General features: G+C 38.3%; 1 protein-coding gene across 1 annotated transcript; it reads left to right on the forward strand.

Annotated features, from left to right (window-relative positions):
- Positions 1 to 8,535: 8,535 nt before the first annotated feature.
- On the forward strand, positions 8,536 to 10,444 carry LOC141392801 (uncharacterized). Its single transcript, XM_073965767.1, has 2 exons — positions 8,536 to 9,678; positions 9,838 to 10,444. Exon 1 carries the CDS (start codon positions 8,695 to 8,697, stop codon positions 9,604 to 9,606), a length of 912 nt encoding a protein of 303 aa, XP_073821868.1. The 5' UTR covers positions 8,536 to 8,694; the 3' UTR covers positions 9,607 to 9,678; positions 9,838 to 10,444.
- The last annotated feature ends 7,477 nt before the right edge of the window (positions 10,445 to 17,921 follow it).

The following is a 17,921-nucleotide window of genomic DNA, read 5'->3' on the forward strand; positions in this document are numbered from 1 at the left end:
TCAGCATTTTGCCACCGGTCTTGAACAGTTCGGCGGGTAACCCATCAGCTCCTGCTGCTTTATTTTTTTCTGCCGATTAATTGCTGTCATGACCTTTGGCTAGGTGGAAGATATTCAACGTCGTCGTTTGCGATTGGTTCTGGTGTATCTTCATTAACGGCCATATTCGATACTAAGAACTTCATGAAATGCTCCTTTCAGATCCTCAGTACGCTATCTGTATCAGTTACCAGTTTCCCTTCATTATCTTTGCAGGAGAATGTGCCTGCTCCATATCCTTCAGTCTGGTGTTTTACGCTCTGGTAAAATTTGCAGACTTCATTCTGACTCCTGAACATCTCGAGTTTCTCACGATCACGTTTTTCTTGCTCTTTCTTTTTTCTTCTGAACATACGCTTCTCCTCTTCTCCCGATATTTTTCTTTCGTGATTCGTGGTACTACTGAATGCAAGGTTGCTCTGTATGCGTTCTTTTACTCAGTAGCCCTACGGCACTCCTGATCCTACCATAGATTTTTAGGTGGTGGTTTTTGGTACCCAAGCACAGATTTTGCGGCAGTTTGAAGTGAGTTTGATATTCTTTGCCACTGTGCTTCCACATTATCGGGACAAGCAGTGCCGTCATCCAGCATATGAGTCAGTTGAGCGGAACAGGCTTGTGCTATCTGTTGTGTTTGCAGCTTCTCGACATCCAGCTTCCATCCTGTATTAGATCTCACTTTTGCCGCAACATTAAGGCGAGTGCGTACCTTTGCTGCTACAGGAAATGGTTCGAATCGATGTTCGCTCTTCGAATCGATCGGACATCTAACACACTGGACGAGTGTCTTCCGTCTATCACAACATGATCAATCTGGTTTCTTGTTTTCCCATCTGGAGATATCCACGCGTCGAGGTGTTGGAATCTGATACTGCTCACTACCATGTTTTTTGCCGCTGCAAAATCGATCAGCTTCATTCCGCTGTCGGATGTTACCTCACGAAGGCTGAACTTTCCGATCGTGGGACCAAAGATATTTTCTCTCCCAGTTTTAGCATTAAAATCTCCTACAACAATCTTAATGTCCTGACCAGGGCAGCGGTCATATGCTCTCTCTAGGAGTTCATAGAATATATCCTTGGTCTGTTCATCTTTCTTTTCGGTTGGGCCATGGGCGCAGATGAGACTGATGTTAAACAACTTTGCTTTTATATGGATTGTGGCAATTCTCTCATCAACAGGGGTGAAGCTGGAGACGAGATTTTTAAGCCTCCTATTTTCCATAAATCCAACACCTAGCTCATGTTTCGTTTCATGACAGCTATAATACAGTGCGTAATCATTTGTTATTTTTACGTCTGCCGGGTTCCATCGCACTTCCTGTAAGGCGATAATATTAGCTTTGTACTTGCCAAGTACATCCGCCAGTGCGCAAACTGCACCTGCTCTGTAGAGAGTTCTGACATTCCAGGTGCAGATTCGCAGATCATGGTCCTTAAAACGTTTGCGGGGTTCGCCAACTTTAGAAGGGTTTGTTTTTCTTCTTTTTCTTTGTTTTTTCATAGTAGGCGGTGTTTTGACGGGTGAGTCGGTGAGTTACTAGCCCAAGCCAAGTCTTTAACGTTCTTATGGGTGAACGCGCGGCACATGTTAGCTCACTACCTTTGACGGATGTTAAAGGCAGCTACCCTGGTGACACCACGGGGAGGTCAGTGTCCTCTTGAGATGAAAGGGGGACCAAGATAAATCCTGAGCTTTGCCATGTTAAAGCCGGTCAAGACCGTTGCCTGGTATCATTCATCCCCTGCGTCACCCCCAGGAATGAAAATATAGAGCAAAAATAAAATGTTGATATTTTTCATACCAAAGTAGTGGTCCATTTCACCCTCCAAATAATATCAGATCAGTATCTAAAATTGCAGGCATCTTCTTCGACCTAAACTCTTACCTCGTGAAAAGTTTCGTGGCTATTGCGACCTCTAGCGTGTTTATGATTATACTACAAACAAATAACTGGATATATAGGCTGCAACTCTGTTTTCTAATCATGTACACCAATACAATTGGCATCAATAGAAAGACCAAGAATTTCTTTTCCAAACATACTTGCCCGGAATTTGTTTGTCAGGATTAATGATATAATCGTACATAAAAAATTGTCACAATTTGCACACAAAAGTTCTGGTTCATTTAACCCTCTTAATCTTATCTGCTCAACATCTAAAATGCTAACATCCTACCTGTCATATGCTCTTTCCTTATTAAAAATTTCGAGGCGATCGGACTATTATTGCGATATAAAGAGCAGCTACAAAATCGGTTAAAAAATAGTTTTTGGTCTATTGCACCCGCTAAATATTTCACGATCATCGCCAATAACAACATGTGTATATTCTGGTCTGAACCCGAACTCCGTGCAAAATTTCAGGACGATCGGTCCATAATTGCGGCCTGGAGTTTGATTACAATTTATAATGGACAGACGGACGGGCACACATCTCAACATCGCTTTATTTCGTCGAGATATGAAGACTGCCGACGAATATTTCGCGGTGCAACATGATTTTTAATAATACCCTTTCCGCATAGTGGTGTAGGGTATAAAAACAAAATTTTAAAACTTTAATACATTTCAACCGGAATCTCCATGGCGAAAACTTTACACCACAGATTTAGTATACATTCTACCTAAATACACCCAATATCATTGAACGTATGTGGTATGAAAACAATTAAATATTAATTATATGTCACCGTGAACTTTAGACATCAATTATGTCCCATGAGAGGATTCTATTTTGTTCGCTTTCTTTGCGCTATGCTATTAATTCCTTGATATTTCGCTGTCGTTATTTTTCTTCTTTCTGTTTAGTTTAAAAACAGAACCCTTAAGCTATTGTCAATTGGATATTGTCAACAATGCATTACCCCTCACCTTCGATTCCACCATCTAAACCCGTGAAGTACATTTTAAACACATAAGGCATTTAAATGTTTAATATCCGCTCGGAATAGAATGGAGAAGAATCGTGACGACACAAACAACTTCTCATTTTTGAAATACCATTTCCATTTGTTTTCTATTTTGGTTTAGCTCCTTAGTTTGACAATTGATTTCTATATACTTATACACTTATACCGATAAGCTGAGTTTTCATCCTATTGCCAAACACAGACTTTTTAATCAGTGCCTCAAGGTATTGTTGTCGTTTGCAAATATCGTTTTAATTCAAAAGCCGACAAACAATTTAACGCCATACAACATCCAACACAGATATTGTTTACGACTTTTTGTAAGTTCGCTGGGAAAGAATATATAATATCAAAATAGGTGTAATAGTCAGTATCATACATTTATCAAGTAATCATAGACGATAGTAGGGACACGGCCCACCGTGTGATACACTTAACCACTACATTTACCTTATGCATAAGATTTTCACGAATACAAATTAATTTTAAGGAGGAACTAAAGTTATTTGTCTTCCTGTCACTATAATTTGAGTCGCACTATTGTAATCCTCTGAATTGTATGACTAACGTGTGTATCTACACAGGAACAGCATTTAAAGTCAAGTTGTACGATATGTACCGATTTTTTTTATACCTTACACCACAATGTGGAAAGGGTATTATAAATTAGTTTTTCCGAAAATTCATGTAACACCGCGAAATAATCGTCATACACCCCCCATGTTGCATACCAAACTTCATATCTCGACGAGATAAAGCTATTTTGATGTGAGTGTGTCCGTCTATTAAAATTGTAATCAAACTAAAGACGGCAATTATGGACCAATCGTCACGAACTTTTGTATGGTGGTCGGGTTCCTACTAGAATAGAAACGGTTAGTTTTTGCTGATGATCGTGAACGGATGATCCAACTAGAGGTACTTTTTCCCAATATCCTTTTTTTGACTGATCACGTGTGAGTCGTGTCATGCTGTCATGTTATTTTTGTTAAGTATTGTTTGGCATTTTATCTTAGAAAGACTTACGACTGAACAATGTTTGCAAATAGTTCAAGTTTGTTACGAAAATTCACGTTCTTAGAGAAATGTGTTTTCATCCAAATTTTGTTCAGTTATGAGTCTCATTTCTGGCTTAATGGGTATGTATGTAAACAAGGTTTAAGAGCAACCTAAAGAGATTGAAGAGGTGTCACTTTATCCAGAAAAAAACAACGGTTTCGTGCGGATTGTCGCTTGTATAATCATCAGCCCATGATAGCAGAAAATGAAGCTCGTGATCTCGGCGACATTTTGGTTTTAACAACACGGCGCTACTTCCTCACATGGCATCAATCAATGGATTTATTAAGAGAACATTTCGATGAGCAGACAATCTTAGGTTTTGGGACGGTCGATTGGCCACCAAGGTCGCTTGATATCACACCATTAGACTTTTTCCTGTTTGGATATGTAAAGTCCAAAGTATATGCGAACAACCCCGCTTTAATTCAGGCCTTGTGGCAAAACATTACGAGTGTAATTCGAAACGTTCCAATGATTCGGCAAAAATTAGACAGACCATCTAAGAGGTAGACACGGCCAACATTTGATAGACATAAACTTAAAAAGATAAATCCAAAGAAATATTGGTCGTTTATTCATTGGTATATAAAAATCTCTCAAAAGCTATTTCTAAATGTATTTTGATATGTTGTGCTTTTTGATACATAAAGGTGAGGCTGTCCATTATAAAATCAGGAAAAATACACCTAATTTTTTCAGTAATGACGGGGTATTTATGTGCTATATTTCTAAAATGTTATCATGTATGTCAAATTATGTATGTCAGATCGGACAGCAAAAATATAACGCAACCATCATTGTATTTTCATAAGTGTACATCGATTATTTCAAAGCTGTCATATAAAACGTTTAAAGAACTGAGCCCACAACATCGATGTTAATCTGTATTAATTTAAAGATTAAACTTACACGATCTCTAAAGGCTACTTTACGACGTCTACAAATTTTTTGTTATTCATCGAATGAAATGCAGTTATGTTATAGATCGTGCACTTGTTGGGATTCTACATTAAATTTTCTTAAGGCAATACAACTTTAAAAGGACTTTGTTCGGTTTGAAGCAAAATAATCGTTCTTCATTACAAATTCCAAAACATGTGTGAAGGATTTTAATCACTTGGGACTTTTTTCACTTCGAGTTGATACTACATTTTGTACTCTATTAAATTTGTGAATGAATTTTTCATTCAAACTGTGCTTGTGTGAGGAGAATGAGTTGGTGCTAAAATTATATAATAGCAGTTAACATTACAGTGATTATTGCCAATTTACATAAAGTGTGTCATAGTAGACTAAATGTTCGTAGAAACGTTGAAAAATAAATGCTTATTTCAATTCATGTACATATATGCGTGGAAATAAGGGATGTGTTAAAAAATTGTGGATTTATTTAGCAAAGATTTCGTTTTCTAAAGATGTTTTTAATTACGTCTACCGATAAAAGTTATTTTTATTACTTATTCTCGGCAGTTTTCATCATATTTGTAGAGGCAGCGTTATTACCCGTGCACGAGCCAGAAATTCATTTGGATCTGATCAGACAATTTACCTTTCTTACTGTTCTTTTTAACGCTTGTATGAATCTGTGTTATTTCCCCAAGGTAAATTGTGTAAAATTTTTAAACGCATGGTATTTTCAAGAACCTCGCCAAATTCACGGATGTTAAGCACCATTTGACACGTATTTTGACATACAATTGCCTTGATAACGTAATTCTAGTTAAATGTACTTAAAATACGCAATTTTTATCAAGTCCGATATAGGTCTTCTATATTTTTCCATGTACACGGTGCTGTTGAAACAATTTTAAATGGAAGGTGCTTACACCTGGGAAGTTTTTGCGGATTCTGAAAATACAATGTTCATAGATGAGAAAAATAAAAAACAGAAAAATCGCCGGAGCGCTTTTTAAATAAATCGCCATTCAAGTTGACATTTTTAGGGGGTTTTATAGGTTTTCACGATTTTCCTTGAACCGCAAGTCCTATCGGTATGGAACTAATTACAATGTTGTAGCTATGAAAATTCTATACAATATTGACCTTTAATGATATCTTCGTAGTTTTTACGGTTCTTGAGATACAGAAGTTCAAATTAGGACAATGGACTGACTGTATCGCCTCCTTATATTACAATATTATGTACGGTGCGGTGCGCCTTAACTAATTTTAAATGAAACCCGCTTACACCAGGGAAGTTCTGAAACAGTAATGTTCGTAGATGAGAAAAATCCAAAAACAAGTAAAACTCGCTGGAGGGATTTTTAAATAAATCGCGATAAAAATTCACATTTTTAGAGGTTTTTTAGGATTTCGCGATTTTGCTTAGAAACCGCAAGTCATATCGAAATTGGTCTAAAAAGTAGCTGTGAAAATTCTCTAGAGGATTGAACATTATAACTTGTTCCTAGGTTTTACCATTTTTGAGATATTGAAGTTAAAGTCACATTCTTAGGTTTTTGTTAGGCTATCGTGCAAAACCTAACAAAAAAACCTAAAAATTTAAAACTGTAGGTCTTATCGAAAAGAGTCTAGAGAAAATCTTATAGCTATGAAAATTCTCTACAAGATTGGCTATCGTAATATTTTCCTAGGTTGTACTATTTTTGAGATATACAAGTTTAAGTTGGGAAATTGCAGTCGTGGCATTGCTTTATAAGGATGCGATACAGTCATTTCATTGTCATAATTTGAACTTCTATATCTCAATAACGGTAAAAACTACGAAGATATCATAAAGGTCATTATTGTATAGAATTTTCATAGCTACAATATTGTCTTTAGTTCCATATCGATAGGACTTGCAGTTTCCAAGCAAAATCGTGAAAACCTATAAAACCCCTAAAAATGTCAACTTGAATCGCGATTTATAAAAAAAGCGCTCCTGTGATTTTTTTGTTTTCTTGATTTTTCTCATCTATGAACATTGTAGTTTCAGAATCCGCAAAAACTTCCCAGGAGTAAGAGCCTTCCATTTAAAGCTGGTTCAAGAGCGCCGTGTGTATGTATATTCATTATAAATATAGAAAAAACTGTTTTAATCGATTACACGTTAAGAAGACTTAACAAACTTAGGTTTAAAAACTTTGAAAAAATGTGTGACTTTTGAATACAAGGGTAAAAGTTAAAAAAAAGGTTTACAAAAGTTATGATACAATATTTTAAGCAATATGGAATCTCTTTCGAATTATCTTGCTGGGGCTGTAATTGTGATCTTCAGAGCTACGATAAAACGTAGGACAAAAATTATTTTTGTACTTTGCTATCATCGCCATAAGCTTAGGATTTCTAATCTGGTTGGAACCCAACCTACATTCACAATTCGTTGATGATCGGCTTATAATTGAGGCCTGCAATTTAAATATAATGGACTGGCGGAAGGGCGAACAAGCAAATCTAGATCAGTTTATCTCGTTGAGATAAATAGTTGGGGTTTAAAATTGCCCGCACCAACCAACTTTGTACCTCTCATTGCTGTTAAGAAACCATCTACAGGATAACGCGTTATGGAAAATTCCACATATGTGGCTAATAATATGTTAGGTTCAGTATTTACAATATATGGACAACATCATATTAATTATATGTATTCCATTTTGTAAACTTTTAAATTACTTGGTATTAAAGATGCATGTCATTTAATACCGCTAGAGAAGGTGCCTTTAACATTTATGCAAAACAAACGATAATAATAGTTCACGTTGTAGTCTATTTCGAAATTTCCTTTAAAATTGGTGTTACAAACAGAGTAAAAACAAATTAAAAATCAAATTATGTTTCTCATTATTCTCGAAATTTACCTTGCGAATCAAAAACAATTGGTTCGATTTTGATATTTCAACTCAGAAAACTGTAATGTTGTTTATATTACGTGGCCAAAAACCCTGCGCGTTATGAATAATTTTCCCGAGGGTGTTTGTCAGTTCTCCTACCGGGCGCGTCCCCACCGGCGGATAGGGGGAGGTGGATGGTCGGGCTACTCTATCATTTACGAGGGAAATCACTTGTGACATGACCCGTCTAGGGTGGAGTGGCACGACCACCTACCTCTGGAACCTCTGAGGTTCCCGCGGACAAAAAACTGACTACGGGGGTGTTCCCCTAAAACAAAAAACAAACATGGAGGACAAAGAAGGAATAAAAGTTACGGTGCAGGGCCTAAATAACCCAGTACCGGCGGGGAATAGTGATCTGCCTGCGAGTCACACCTCGTCGTCATCAAGCGATCGTGAGCAAACATCTCCCACAGATGTGGGTGCCTTGGCATCTGTGGTCGACGGTACTGCTACAAGCACGCAACCGAAAGGTAAAAAAGATGAGGAGAAAGGGAAGCGAAGGGGGAGTTTAATCTGGACCCAGCCATCCGAGGATGGGAGCGACCCTGACTCCGAATCAGACAGCAGTTGCAAAATCAACACCACCGTTGTGGAGAAGCCCGTTAACGAGGAGGTCCACAAGATGGTAGAAGAGGTAATCGAAAGCATATCTAAACTTACAACGGAGAAAAAAGTTCGGTGGACTGGAGCCCAGAGACGTAGGTACCAGAGGATCCAGGCACAGCTAAACAAAAAACAGCGGGCCGCACCAAAAGAGATCAACAATCCCTCCACTTCCTCGGAAGCGGCGAAGAGGATTAGATCTCCAGAGGAAGAAAATACCGCCAAACCAAGTAAGAAGAAAATGAGCTTCCCACCATCAAATGCCCCAAGCAATTCCTCTCAAAACCCACGCGAAGGAGACTGCCCAAAGAACCCTTCGACGGAGGGCGAAAAGGAGTGCTCGGGCACGAAGAAGGTGAGCGCGACCGCGGAATCCTCTGGAAGTACCAAGGGCTCTGATAAGAAGCCCAGGGCCTTCCAGAAGAGGAAGATGGGCGCAGAGACTGGCTCGGAGCCGCCATCTACTTACGCCAAGGTGGCCAGGAAGAACTACAGGGACGAGAGGTGCTATGCAGTGATCGATACCAGTAGAGGGTCCGGCAGATTACCTAAAGAACACCAGCAGGCCATCGAAAATATGGTCAGCGATAAAATACTGGAACACATTCTAAAGAGTGGGCCAATAAAAATAGTCAGCAGCGAGCTCAAAGGGGACCTTTTAGTATACCACTTGGGACCGCACGCGAACCCGGCCGCTCTCGAGGAAGTCATCAACAGTGTGACAACTCCTTGGGAAGGCGGAAAATTGAAGCTGGTGAGGAAGGACGAGATACCTCATCTGACTAAAGCGACGGTTTACGTCAAAGGGTATGGCTGCAAGTTCGAGACAGAACGCATGCTCGAGGTCTTTGGCAAGCAAAATGAGACCTTGGAAGTGAAGAGGTGGGAAGTCTTCCACAGGGAGGAGAAAGAGGATGGCACTCTCCTTGTGGTTGGAATTGACGACCTCTCACTATCCAGTCTTACAAAGACAAAGGGTAAGGCGTACTACATCTGTAATGCAGTCACCTTTAAAGTTGGAAGGGCACGAGTCGGGGAAGAAGAAGAGGATGCCCACCAAACCAGCAAGGAGGACAAACCACCGAGCAATTCCGAAGAGGGGGTCGAAGCCATCAGCGACTCCCAAGAAGCACGATTACTGGATGACTCATGATTGAGGTCATCCAGATAAACCTCCATCGGAGCGAAACGGCAACTCAAGCCCTGATGGATAAAATAAACAAAGGTAAAATACACATCGGTTTAATCCAGGAACCTTGGACCGTAAAGAACAAGGTTTCCGGACTAAACCACATTAATTACCAACTCTTTTACGCTAATACAGGAAACCGACCGAGGACCTGTATTATATGCCATAAAAACTTATGCTTTCTTTTCTCCCCAGAGTTGTCAACCTCGGACGCCACAGTGTTGAAGCAAGGGAATGGTAATATATACCTCGCATCAATCTACCTGCCGTTCGACTCGCCGACATTACCACCTTCGTCGGAGCTACAGCAACTGGTGAGGAAAATCAAGCAAACAGGTAACGAAGTACTAGTAGGTAGCGATGCTAACTCTCACCACATTTCGTGGGGTAGTACTAATACTAACAAGAGGGGTCAAGCCCTTCTAGAATTTTTGAATACTAACGACCTGATAACCCTTAACATAGGAAATACACCAACCTTTGTTAACAGAGTTAGGGAGGAAGTATTAGATGTAACAATATGTTCAGAAAATCTAATAAACGAGGTACATGAGTGGAGAGTTTCAAAGGAACACTCCTTCTCTGACCATAGGTATATTAGGTTTAAAATATCAAGGCCACCGCCGAATCCGATAACTTTCCGAAATAAATCCAAAACTAATTGGGCTAAATTCGGAAAACAAGTTAAAGATAGACTAGGGCAAGAAGTTGAGGTTTGCCTAAGCAAAGAAGATATTGATAGGAATGTCAATAAACTAACAGAGGCTCTAGTAAGGTCTTTCGAAGAAAGTTGTCCACTTCGAGAGAGGAAATCTGCCTACGAAAAACCCTGGATGACAGGGGAAATTCGTAACAAAGGCAAAGAGGTCCGAAGACTTTACAATAGGGCAAAACGTAAAAAAGCAGCTGTATTCTGGGACAACTACCAAACAAAACTAAAAGAATACAACAAAATGACAAGAAACGCCAAACGGAACTCCTGGAAGCTTTTTTGTGAACAGGTAGATAGCGTGAATGACGTCTCTAAAATTAAAAAGTTTCTATCTAAAACTCACTCACAACCCGAGCTTCTGGTTGATGAGACGGGTAAAAAGATGGAAACAGCCGAGGAAACTCTAAGCCTTCTGATGAGAACGCACTTCCCGTCGAGTACTACGGCACATACGGTGTCACCGATGGAGATAGCTTATGCATCAGAAGAAGCACCAAAAATCAACAACTTGATGATTAAAGAAGCAATAATGAGCTTCTCACCATACAAAGCAGCGGGACCAGACCAGATTTTCCCAGCCTTACTTCAAAGGGAAGTGGACTATATTTCGTCCAATCTGGTCGAGATTTTCAATGCTTGCTTAAACTTTGCGTATACTCCATTGGCCTGGCAAGAGGCAAGGGTAGTATTCATTCCCAAGCCCGGCAAGTCAAGTTATGCAATACCAAAATCTTATCGTCCGATAAGTTTAACTTCATTCTTACTCAAAACAATGGAACGGACGATCGACACCATGATAAAGAGTAACATCCCTAACGATATGCTCAAGTACAAACAACATGCATACGTAAAAGGTAGATCAGTGGAAACCGCATTACATGAGGTAGTACACCACATAGAGAGAACCTTCGAGATGAAATTGTATACTCTCGCAGTTTGCATCGACATCGAAGGAGCGTTCAACAACGTCAGCACCGAAACGCTAATCCACTCCTTAGACGAGTTTCAGGTAAACCGGGCCTTGAGGCACTGGATAGACCACATGCTAAGGAATAGATGGATAAGCTGCGCGCTACAAGACGTAACAAAAAGAGACAAAGTTGGTCAGGGGACGCCACAGGGAGGAATACTATCACCTCTCCTATGGGTTACCACCATAAATAGTCTACTAAGGAACTTAACCGACGAAGGATTTGAACCCATCTGCTATGCAGACGACGTTATAATACTTCTTAGGGGAAAGAATCCAAATATACTCTGTAGAAGGGCCGAAACGGCTCTAAAAATAGCATACAACTGGGCTAGACCGAGAGGTCTAAATGTCAACCCGGAAAAAACAGAATTATGTCTATTCACTAGGAAAACGAAAATAGGAGCTTACGAAGAACCCGTTTTCCTAGATAAGATGATAAACATTTCTCCAACAATTAAGTACCTGGGAGTAATTCTAGACAGGAAACTTAAATGGAGAGACCATATTCAGGAAAGGGCTAATAAAGCCCACAGATGTTGGTCAACCTGCAGAAGAGCTATAGGCTCAAAATGGGGTTTCAATCCTAGGATGACACACTGGTTATACAGAAGCGTAATTAGACCGATTCTAACTTACGCTTCTGTGGTATGGTGGACAGCTACGGACAAGAAATGCAACGTAAAAGTACTGCAAAAAGTCCAAAGAACGTGCTGCTTAAGTATTAGCGGGGCAATGAGGACTACACCAACTAGGGCTTTAGAGACAATTTTATTTGTCCACCCAATAGAAATTCAGGTAAGGTATGAGGCAGCCATCGCAGCTATAAGACTTAAGTCGATGAGCGAGTGGATCGTAAGAGACCACCAAACATACCACCAAAACATATTACAGGTTACAATGGGTGAGTCAATAGATCATATTGTATCAGACCGTATACCTGAAACAATTGAATCCGCCTTGTGTGAAATTTTAATACCAGACAGGGACATGTGGATCGATGGAACCCTAGAACGGATGCCAACTGGAAGCTGTGGGTTCACAGATGGGGCCGTTCTAGGGGGGAGAACGGGTCTGGGTCTATATATCGAAGACCAGGAAACTAGAATCTCCCTTCGACTGCCGGATCATAATACGATCCTACAGGCCGAAATCCGAGCGATCACAGAGTGTCTGAACTTGTTTTTAAGCTAACACAAGGCCAATCACTGTAAACATCCTAACGGACAGTAAAGCAGCAATTAAAGCAATAACAAGCAAGACGGTGAAATCAAAAACTGTCCTGCAGTGTAAAAAATCAATCAACGACTACTCCCACCATGGTTCTGTTAACATTATATGGGTACCAGGACATAAAGGGATTAGGGGTAACGAGATAGCCAACTCCTTGGCAAGGCAAGCCAGAGAGCAAGCTACGATAAGCCTAGATAATGCTAAGCCTTTAAAAGCGACGCGTCTAGAGTTAAAAGCATGGGCAGAAAACGCCCATACATCCCTCTGGAACACTGAAGAGAAAGGGAAAAATACAAAAATCCTCTGGGGAAACCCAGACCAGGATAAAACAAAGGAACTCCTGCAAATGAGTAAAAAAGACATTAGTAGACTGACAGGCATCTTTACAGGACACCTAGGGCTACAAGCACACCTGCACAAAATCGGTTGTGCAGAAAGCAGCGAATGCAGAGCATGCGGAGAGGACGACGAAACGTTGGAACACTATCTCTGTCATTGCCCAGCCTTCGCGACGCTAAGAAACCAATTTCTAGGAAATAACACTATACCAGAACTCCACCAAATTAGGGCAAGCGAGTTCAAAAACTTAAGAGATTATGTCAATGGCACAGAATTTCTTAACTGATAAATTTATTTTCTTTTCAATAAATTAAGCAACAAAAAAATTTATTCCCCTTAGGCTTCCGAAATTAGAGCGCACAACAGGCCTATACTGGCTTAAGTGTATGCCCCATACGGGCATGTGGCGATTCTTATATTCGCCCCTCTTTTCAACCTAACCTAACCTAACCTATGAATAATTTTATTGATACTTCATAATAAATTATTTGTTACCTTTCTTTTTTTACTGATTTTGGTGGGTAAAGTATATCCCATGAATTTGGAAATGTTACAGTCACTACTAAATGCCACTTATACTCAAAAGGGTATATGGTAAAAATTTATTGAGCACCAATTACATCTAGTTTTAGAAGAACACTGCAAACAATGACGAACGTGTTTTTTCTTTATGAAACTAAAAGGCAAGTATGTGTTAGTCGTACTATATAATTATGCTTGCAATGCTCAATATTGAAATTCATTGCAATTTCTTTTCGCAGAAAAATGCAAGTAGGCCAAATATTTTTATTATTCGGCACTTTTGGCAATACTGGCACAGTTAGCGGGTGTTTCTTATGTTATACATTATCCCCAAAGCATAGAAATGTACTTCAAATTATTCTCAATTTAGTCTAGGAATTTCCTTGTCATTGAATTTGCATTAAACCTCCACAAATCATAAGTCATTAAGGCTTTTTGTCCTGGTCAATTTATGGTATTCTATTTATCCTTCTCCCCTTTGGCAGCTGGACAACGTCGCAGTGAGCAATGATTTTTATATTTGTGCACATAAATAATAAGGAGTGAATGAAAAATATAAAGTGTGACAAAAAATACAAAAAGAATGAACACCCACAAATTATTTTTATTTCTCTAAAATATATCTCAGCCACCCAGAGACATTCGCCAAAACAATAAAATGTATAAATGTTGCTGCTAATTCCATAAAGTGTACGATAATATTCATATTTCTTTGGGGCGTACGTAAACTTTTGTAACTATCTTTTTTTGGTTTTTGTAAAATTTACCGTTATTTATATTATGGAATATAATTTTGTGTTATGAAATATTGTATATTAGTGAGAAGAAATAAAACTGTGTACTTGGTATTTCATAAATATCATTACTTTTTCTAAAACCCGAGATTTATGGGGCGTACGTAAACTTATGTGAGACTGTGTATATGTAAGTATGGGTCTACGACCATTATTTCGATGCGTTACAAACTTTTTGGCCAAAACCAACTTATAATACCCTCCCCACATAGTGGTGTAGGGTATAAATATAGATTTTTGGCAGAATAAATATTAGAAGCTCTATTGCTTCTATGGGCTCGAGGGCATTTGTTGGCATTTTTCATCAAATTAAATTGCTAAACGGTTTGTTTGAGTGAAATAACTTATCTTTTCTTTGCATGAATATCTTGTCCATGAATATGGAAATGGTGTTACAAATTTTTTTATGATTAAAATTTTCAGTTTAGTTTTTTCAAAATAGTCTGGCTTAATCCCCTTGTTGTTGTTTTATTATTTAAAAACAACTAATTTATTAGTGGAAATGGTTGGCATTGTTCGCCAAGGGGTAAGGCAGGGAAGACTAGTTTCGATCCACGCCACTGGATCTAATCAGTTCTCTTGTTTCTTGTTTGTGGATATTCTCCACCGAAGTTATTTTTCAATAACTTCTTCAACAAGAAACTTTTTGTACCCAAACATCAATCGTCAGCTCGAAGTATAAAGGTGAACAAAGAAAAAACTTCAATGAGAAGTTTTTCTTTGGCAACCTAACACAACTCAGACGAAAGTGTTTGCCAAACAAGCCAAACCTTTTTCCCACTGCTATGTGTCGTCGAATTTCGACGAATGCACATAACAAATTGTAGTTGGTAGCTTGTCGCAGCCAGCCATACAAACGGTGCCAGTGTTTCTCAATTTTTTTTTTTTTCAAAATAGTCTGGCTTAATCCCATTGTTGTTGTTTTATTATTTTAAAACAACTAATGTATTAGTGGAAAAAGGTTGGCATTGTTCGCCAAGGGTTAAAGCAGGGAAGACTAGTTTCGATCCACGCCACTGGATCTCATCAGTTCCCTTGTTTCTTGTTTGTGGATATTCTCCACCGAAGTTATTATTCAATAACAAATTAGTTGTTTTAAATAATAAAACAACAACAATGGGATTAAGCCAAACTATTTTGAAAAAAAAAAAATTGAGAAACACTGGCACCGTTTGTATGGTTGGCTGCGACAAGCTACCAACTACAATTGGTATGTGCATTCGTCGAAATTCGACGACACATAGCAGTGGAAAAAAGGTTTGGTTTGTTTGGCCAACACTTTCGTCTGAGTTGTGTTAGGTTGCCAAAGAAAAACTTCTCATTGAAGTTTTTTCTTTGTTCACCTTTATACTTCGAGCTGACGATTCATGTTTGGGTATAAAAAGTTTCTTGTTGAAGAAGTTATTGAAAAATAACTTCGGTGGAGAATATCCACAAACAAGAAACAAGAGAACTTATGAGATCCAGTGGCGTGGATCGAAACTAGTCTTCCCTGCCTTACCCCTTGGCGAACAATGCCAACCTTTTTCCACCAATAAATTAGTTGTTTTAAAATAATAAAACAACAACAATGGGATTAAGCCAGTCTATTTTGAAAAAACAAAATTGTATTAGCTATCCCAATAAAAATAGACGCCGCCAATGTTCCATTTTCAGTTTATATATTTGAAACAAAATATTTCAAAATATTGACAGAAATGTTCCAAGCAGGGAATCATAAAATTTTATTGCTTTTACAGATATTTGAGGAGAGTAGTAAAACATTACCAGAAAAATGTATACATACATAGTTTAGATAGATAGATTTTGATGTATCGTCGATATAACGACACATATTGATTAAATGTATTTTTATGAATTTAATTTAATGGATTAATTACGTTAGAAGTTTTTTGAGTGCTACTCACTGTGCTCTTGAATCAAGGAAGGTGCTTACACCTGCGAAGTTTTTGCGGATTCTGAAACTACAATGTTCATAGATGAGAAAATCAAAAAACACAAAAAAATCGCCGGAGCCCTTTTTAAATAAATCGCTATTCAAGTTGACATTTTTAGGGGTTGTTTAGGTTTTTGCGATTTTGCTTGGAAGTCATATCAAAGTGGGAATAAGGAAAATGTTGTAGCTATCAAAATTCTCTACAAGATTGACCTTAATGCTATTTTCGTAGGTTTTACTACTTTTGAGATATAGAAGTTGAAATTGGGACAATTCAAATTCAATTCAATTCTGTATCGTCTCCTTATAAAACAATGTTATGACTGCAATTTCTCAACTTAAACTTATATATCTAAAAAAAATGGTACAACCTAGGAAAAATTACATAAGCCTTGTAGAGAATTTTCACAGCTATAAGATTTGCTCAGGTCCCATACCTAACAAAAAAACCTAAACATGTAAACTGAGCTTCCTTATCTCAAAAATGGTACAGCCTGAGAATAAATCATAAACGTCAATGCTGTAGAGAATTTTCACAGCTACAACATTTTCTTTAGCTCCATTTTGATTGGACTTGCGGTTTCTAAGCAAAATCGTGAAAACCTAGAAAACACGTAAAAATGTGAATTTTGAACGCGATTAAAAATCTCTACAGCGTTTTTTCTTGTTTTTTGATTTTTCTCATCACATTGCTGTTTCAAAATTCACAAAAACATCCCCTGTGTAAGCGGTTTTCATTAAAAGTTAGTTAAGGCGCACCCTTCATGACATTGTTTTATAAGGGGGCGATACAGTCAGTGCATTGTCCCAATTTGAACTTCAATGTCTCAAAAATGGTAAAACCTACGAAAATACCGTAAAGGTCAATCTTGTAGAGAATTTTCATAGCTACAACATTTTCTTCAGTCTTATTTTGATAGGGCTTGCGGTTTCTAAGCAAAATCGTGAAAACCTAAACAACCCCTAAAAATTTCAACTTGAATCGCGATTTATTTAAAAAACGCTCTGGCGATTTTTTTTTTTGTTTTTTGATGTTTCTCATCTATGAACATTATAGTTTCAGAATTCCCAAAAACTTCCCAGGTGTAAGCACCTTCCATTTAAATTTGATTCAAGAGCACCGCGTACTCATTAAGTTGAGTCAGTTGTTCCACTTATACAACCTCGAATACTTATCTCACGAAACATGATGTATCCCGATTATCAACAACCCGTCATCCCGATTAAGTCGAGTCAGTTATTCCACTTATACAACCTCGAATACGTATCTCACGAAACGTAATGTATTCCGATTATCAACAAACCGTCATCCCGATTTCCTACAAGTCGTCATCAACCCACCATGTTCCCGATTATATACAAAGCGTCATCAAAGCGTCATCGGCAAACATTTTTGCCCAACTCCTTAGAGCAAACTAACCGAGTCATCACGAGCTTCCACTTGCCAAACATTCATCCCGTCTGCCTAAGCTACATTCACACCAACGACCGATCGTAATCCATACCCATTTACTCGTAATAAATGTTTATCGCATTTGAACACCAAACGAGTTTCAATTAGTTTTTAATCAATAAACCCCGATTTAATTTCACAGAAAAGGAGTATCATGGAGAGCCATGACGCAAGTAAACGTGCAAAACCGAAGACAAAACATGTTACAGAATATTTATGGAATTACCGTATTCACTTTATTGTTATAGAAATATTTATTATATTTTTAAATCTACTACATTATTTAAAAGGTTGCGAGTTGCAAAATTTAAAGCATTTTT

Source organism: Musca autumnalis, unplaced genomic scaffold (genome assembly GCF_047663935.1).
Source record: "Musca autumnalis isolate F117 unplaced genomic scaffold, ASM4766393v1 scaffold_2, whole genome shotgun sequence".
Lineage (NCBI taxonomy): Eukaryota > Metazoa > Arthropoda > Insecta > Diptera > Muscidae > Musca > Musca autumnalis.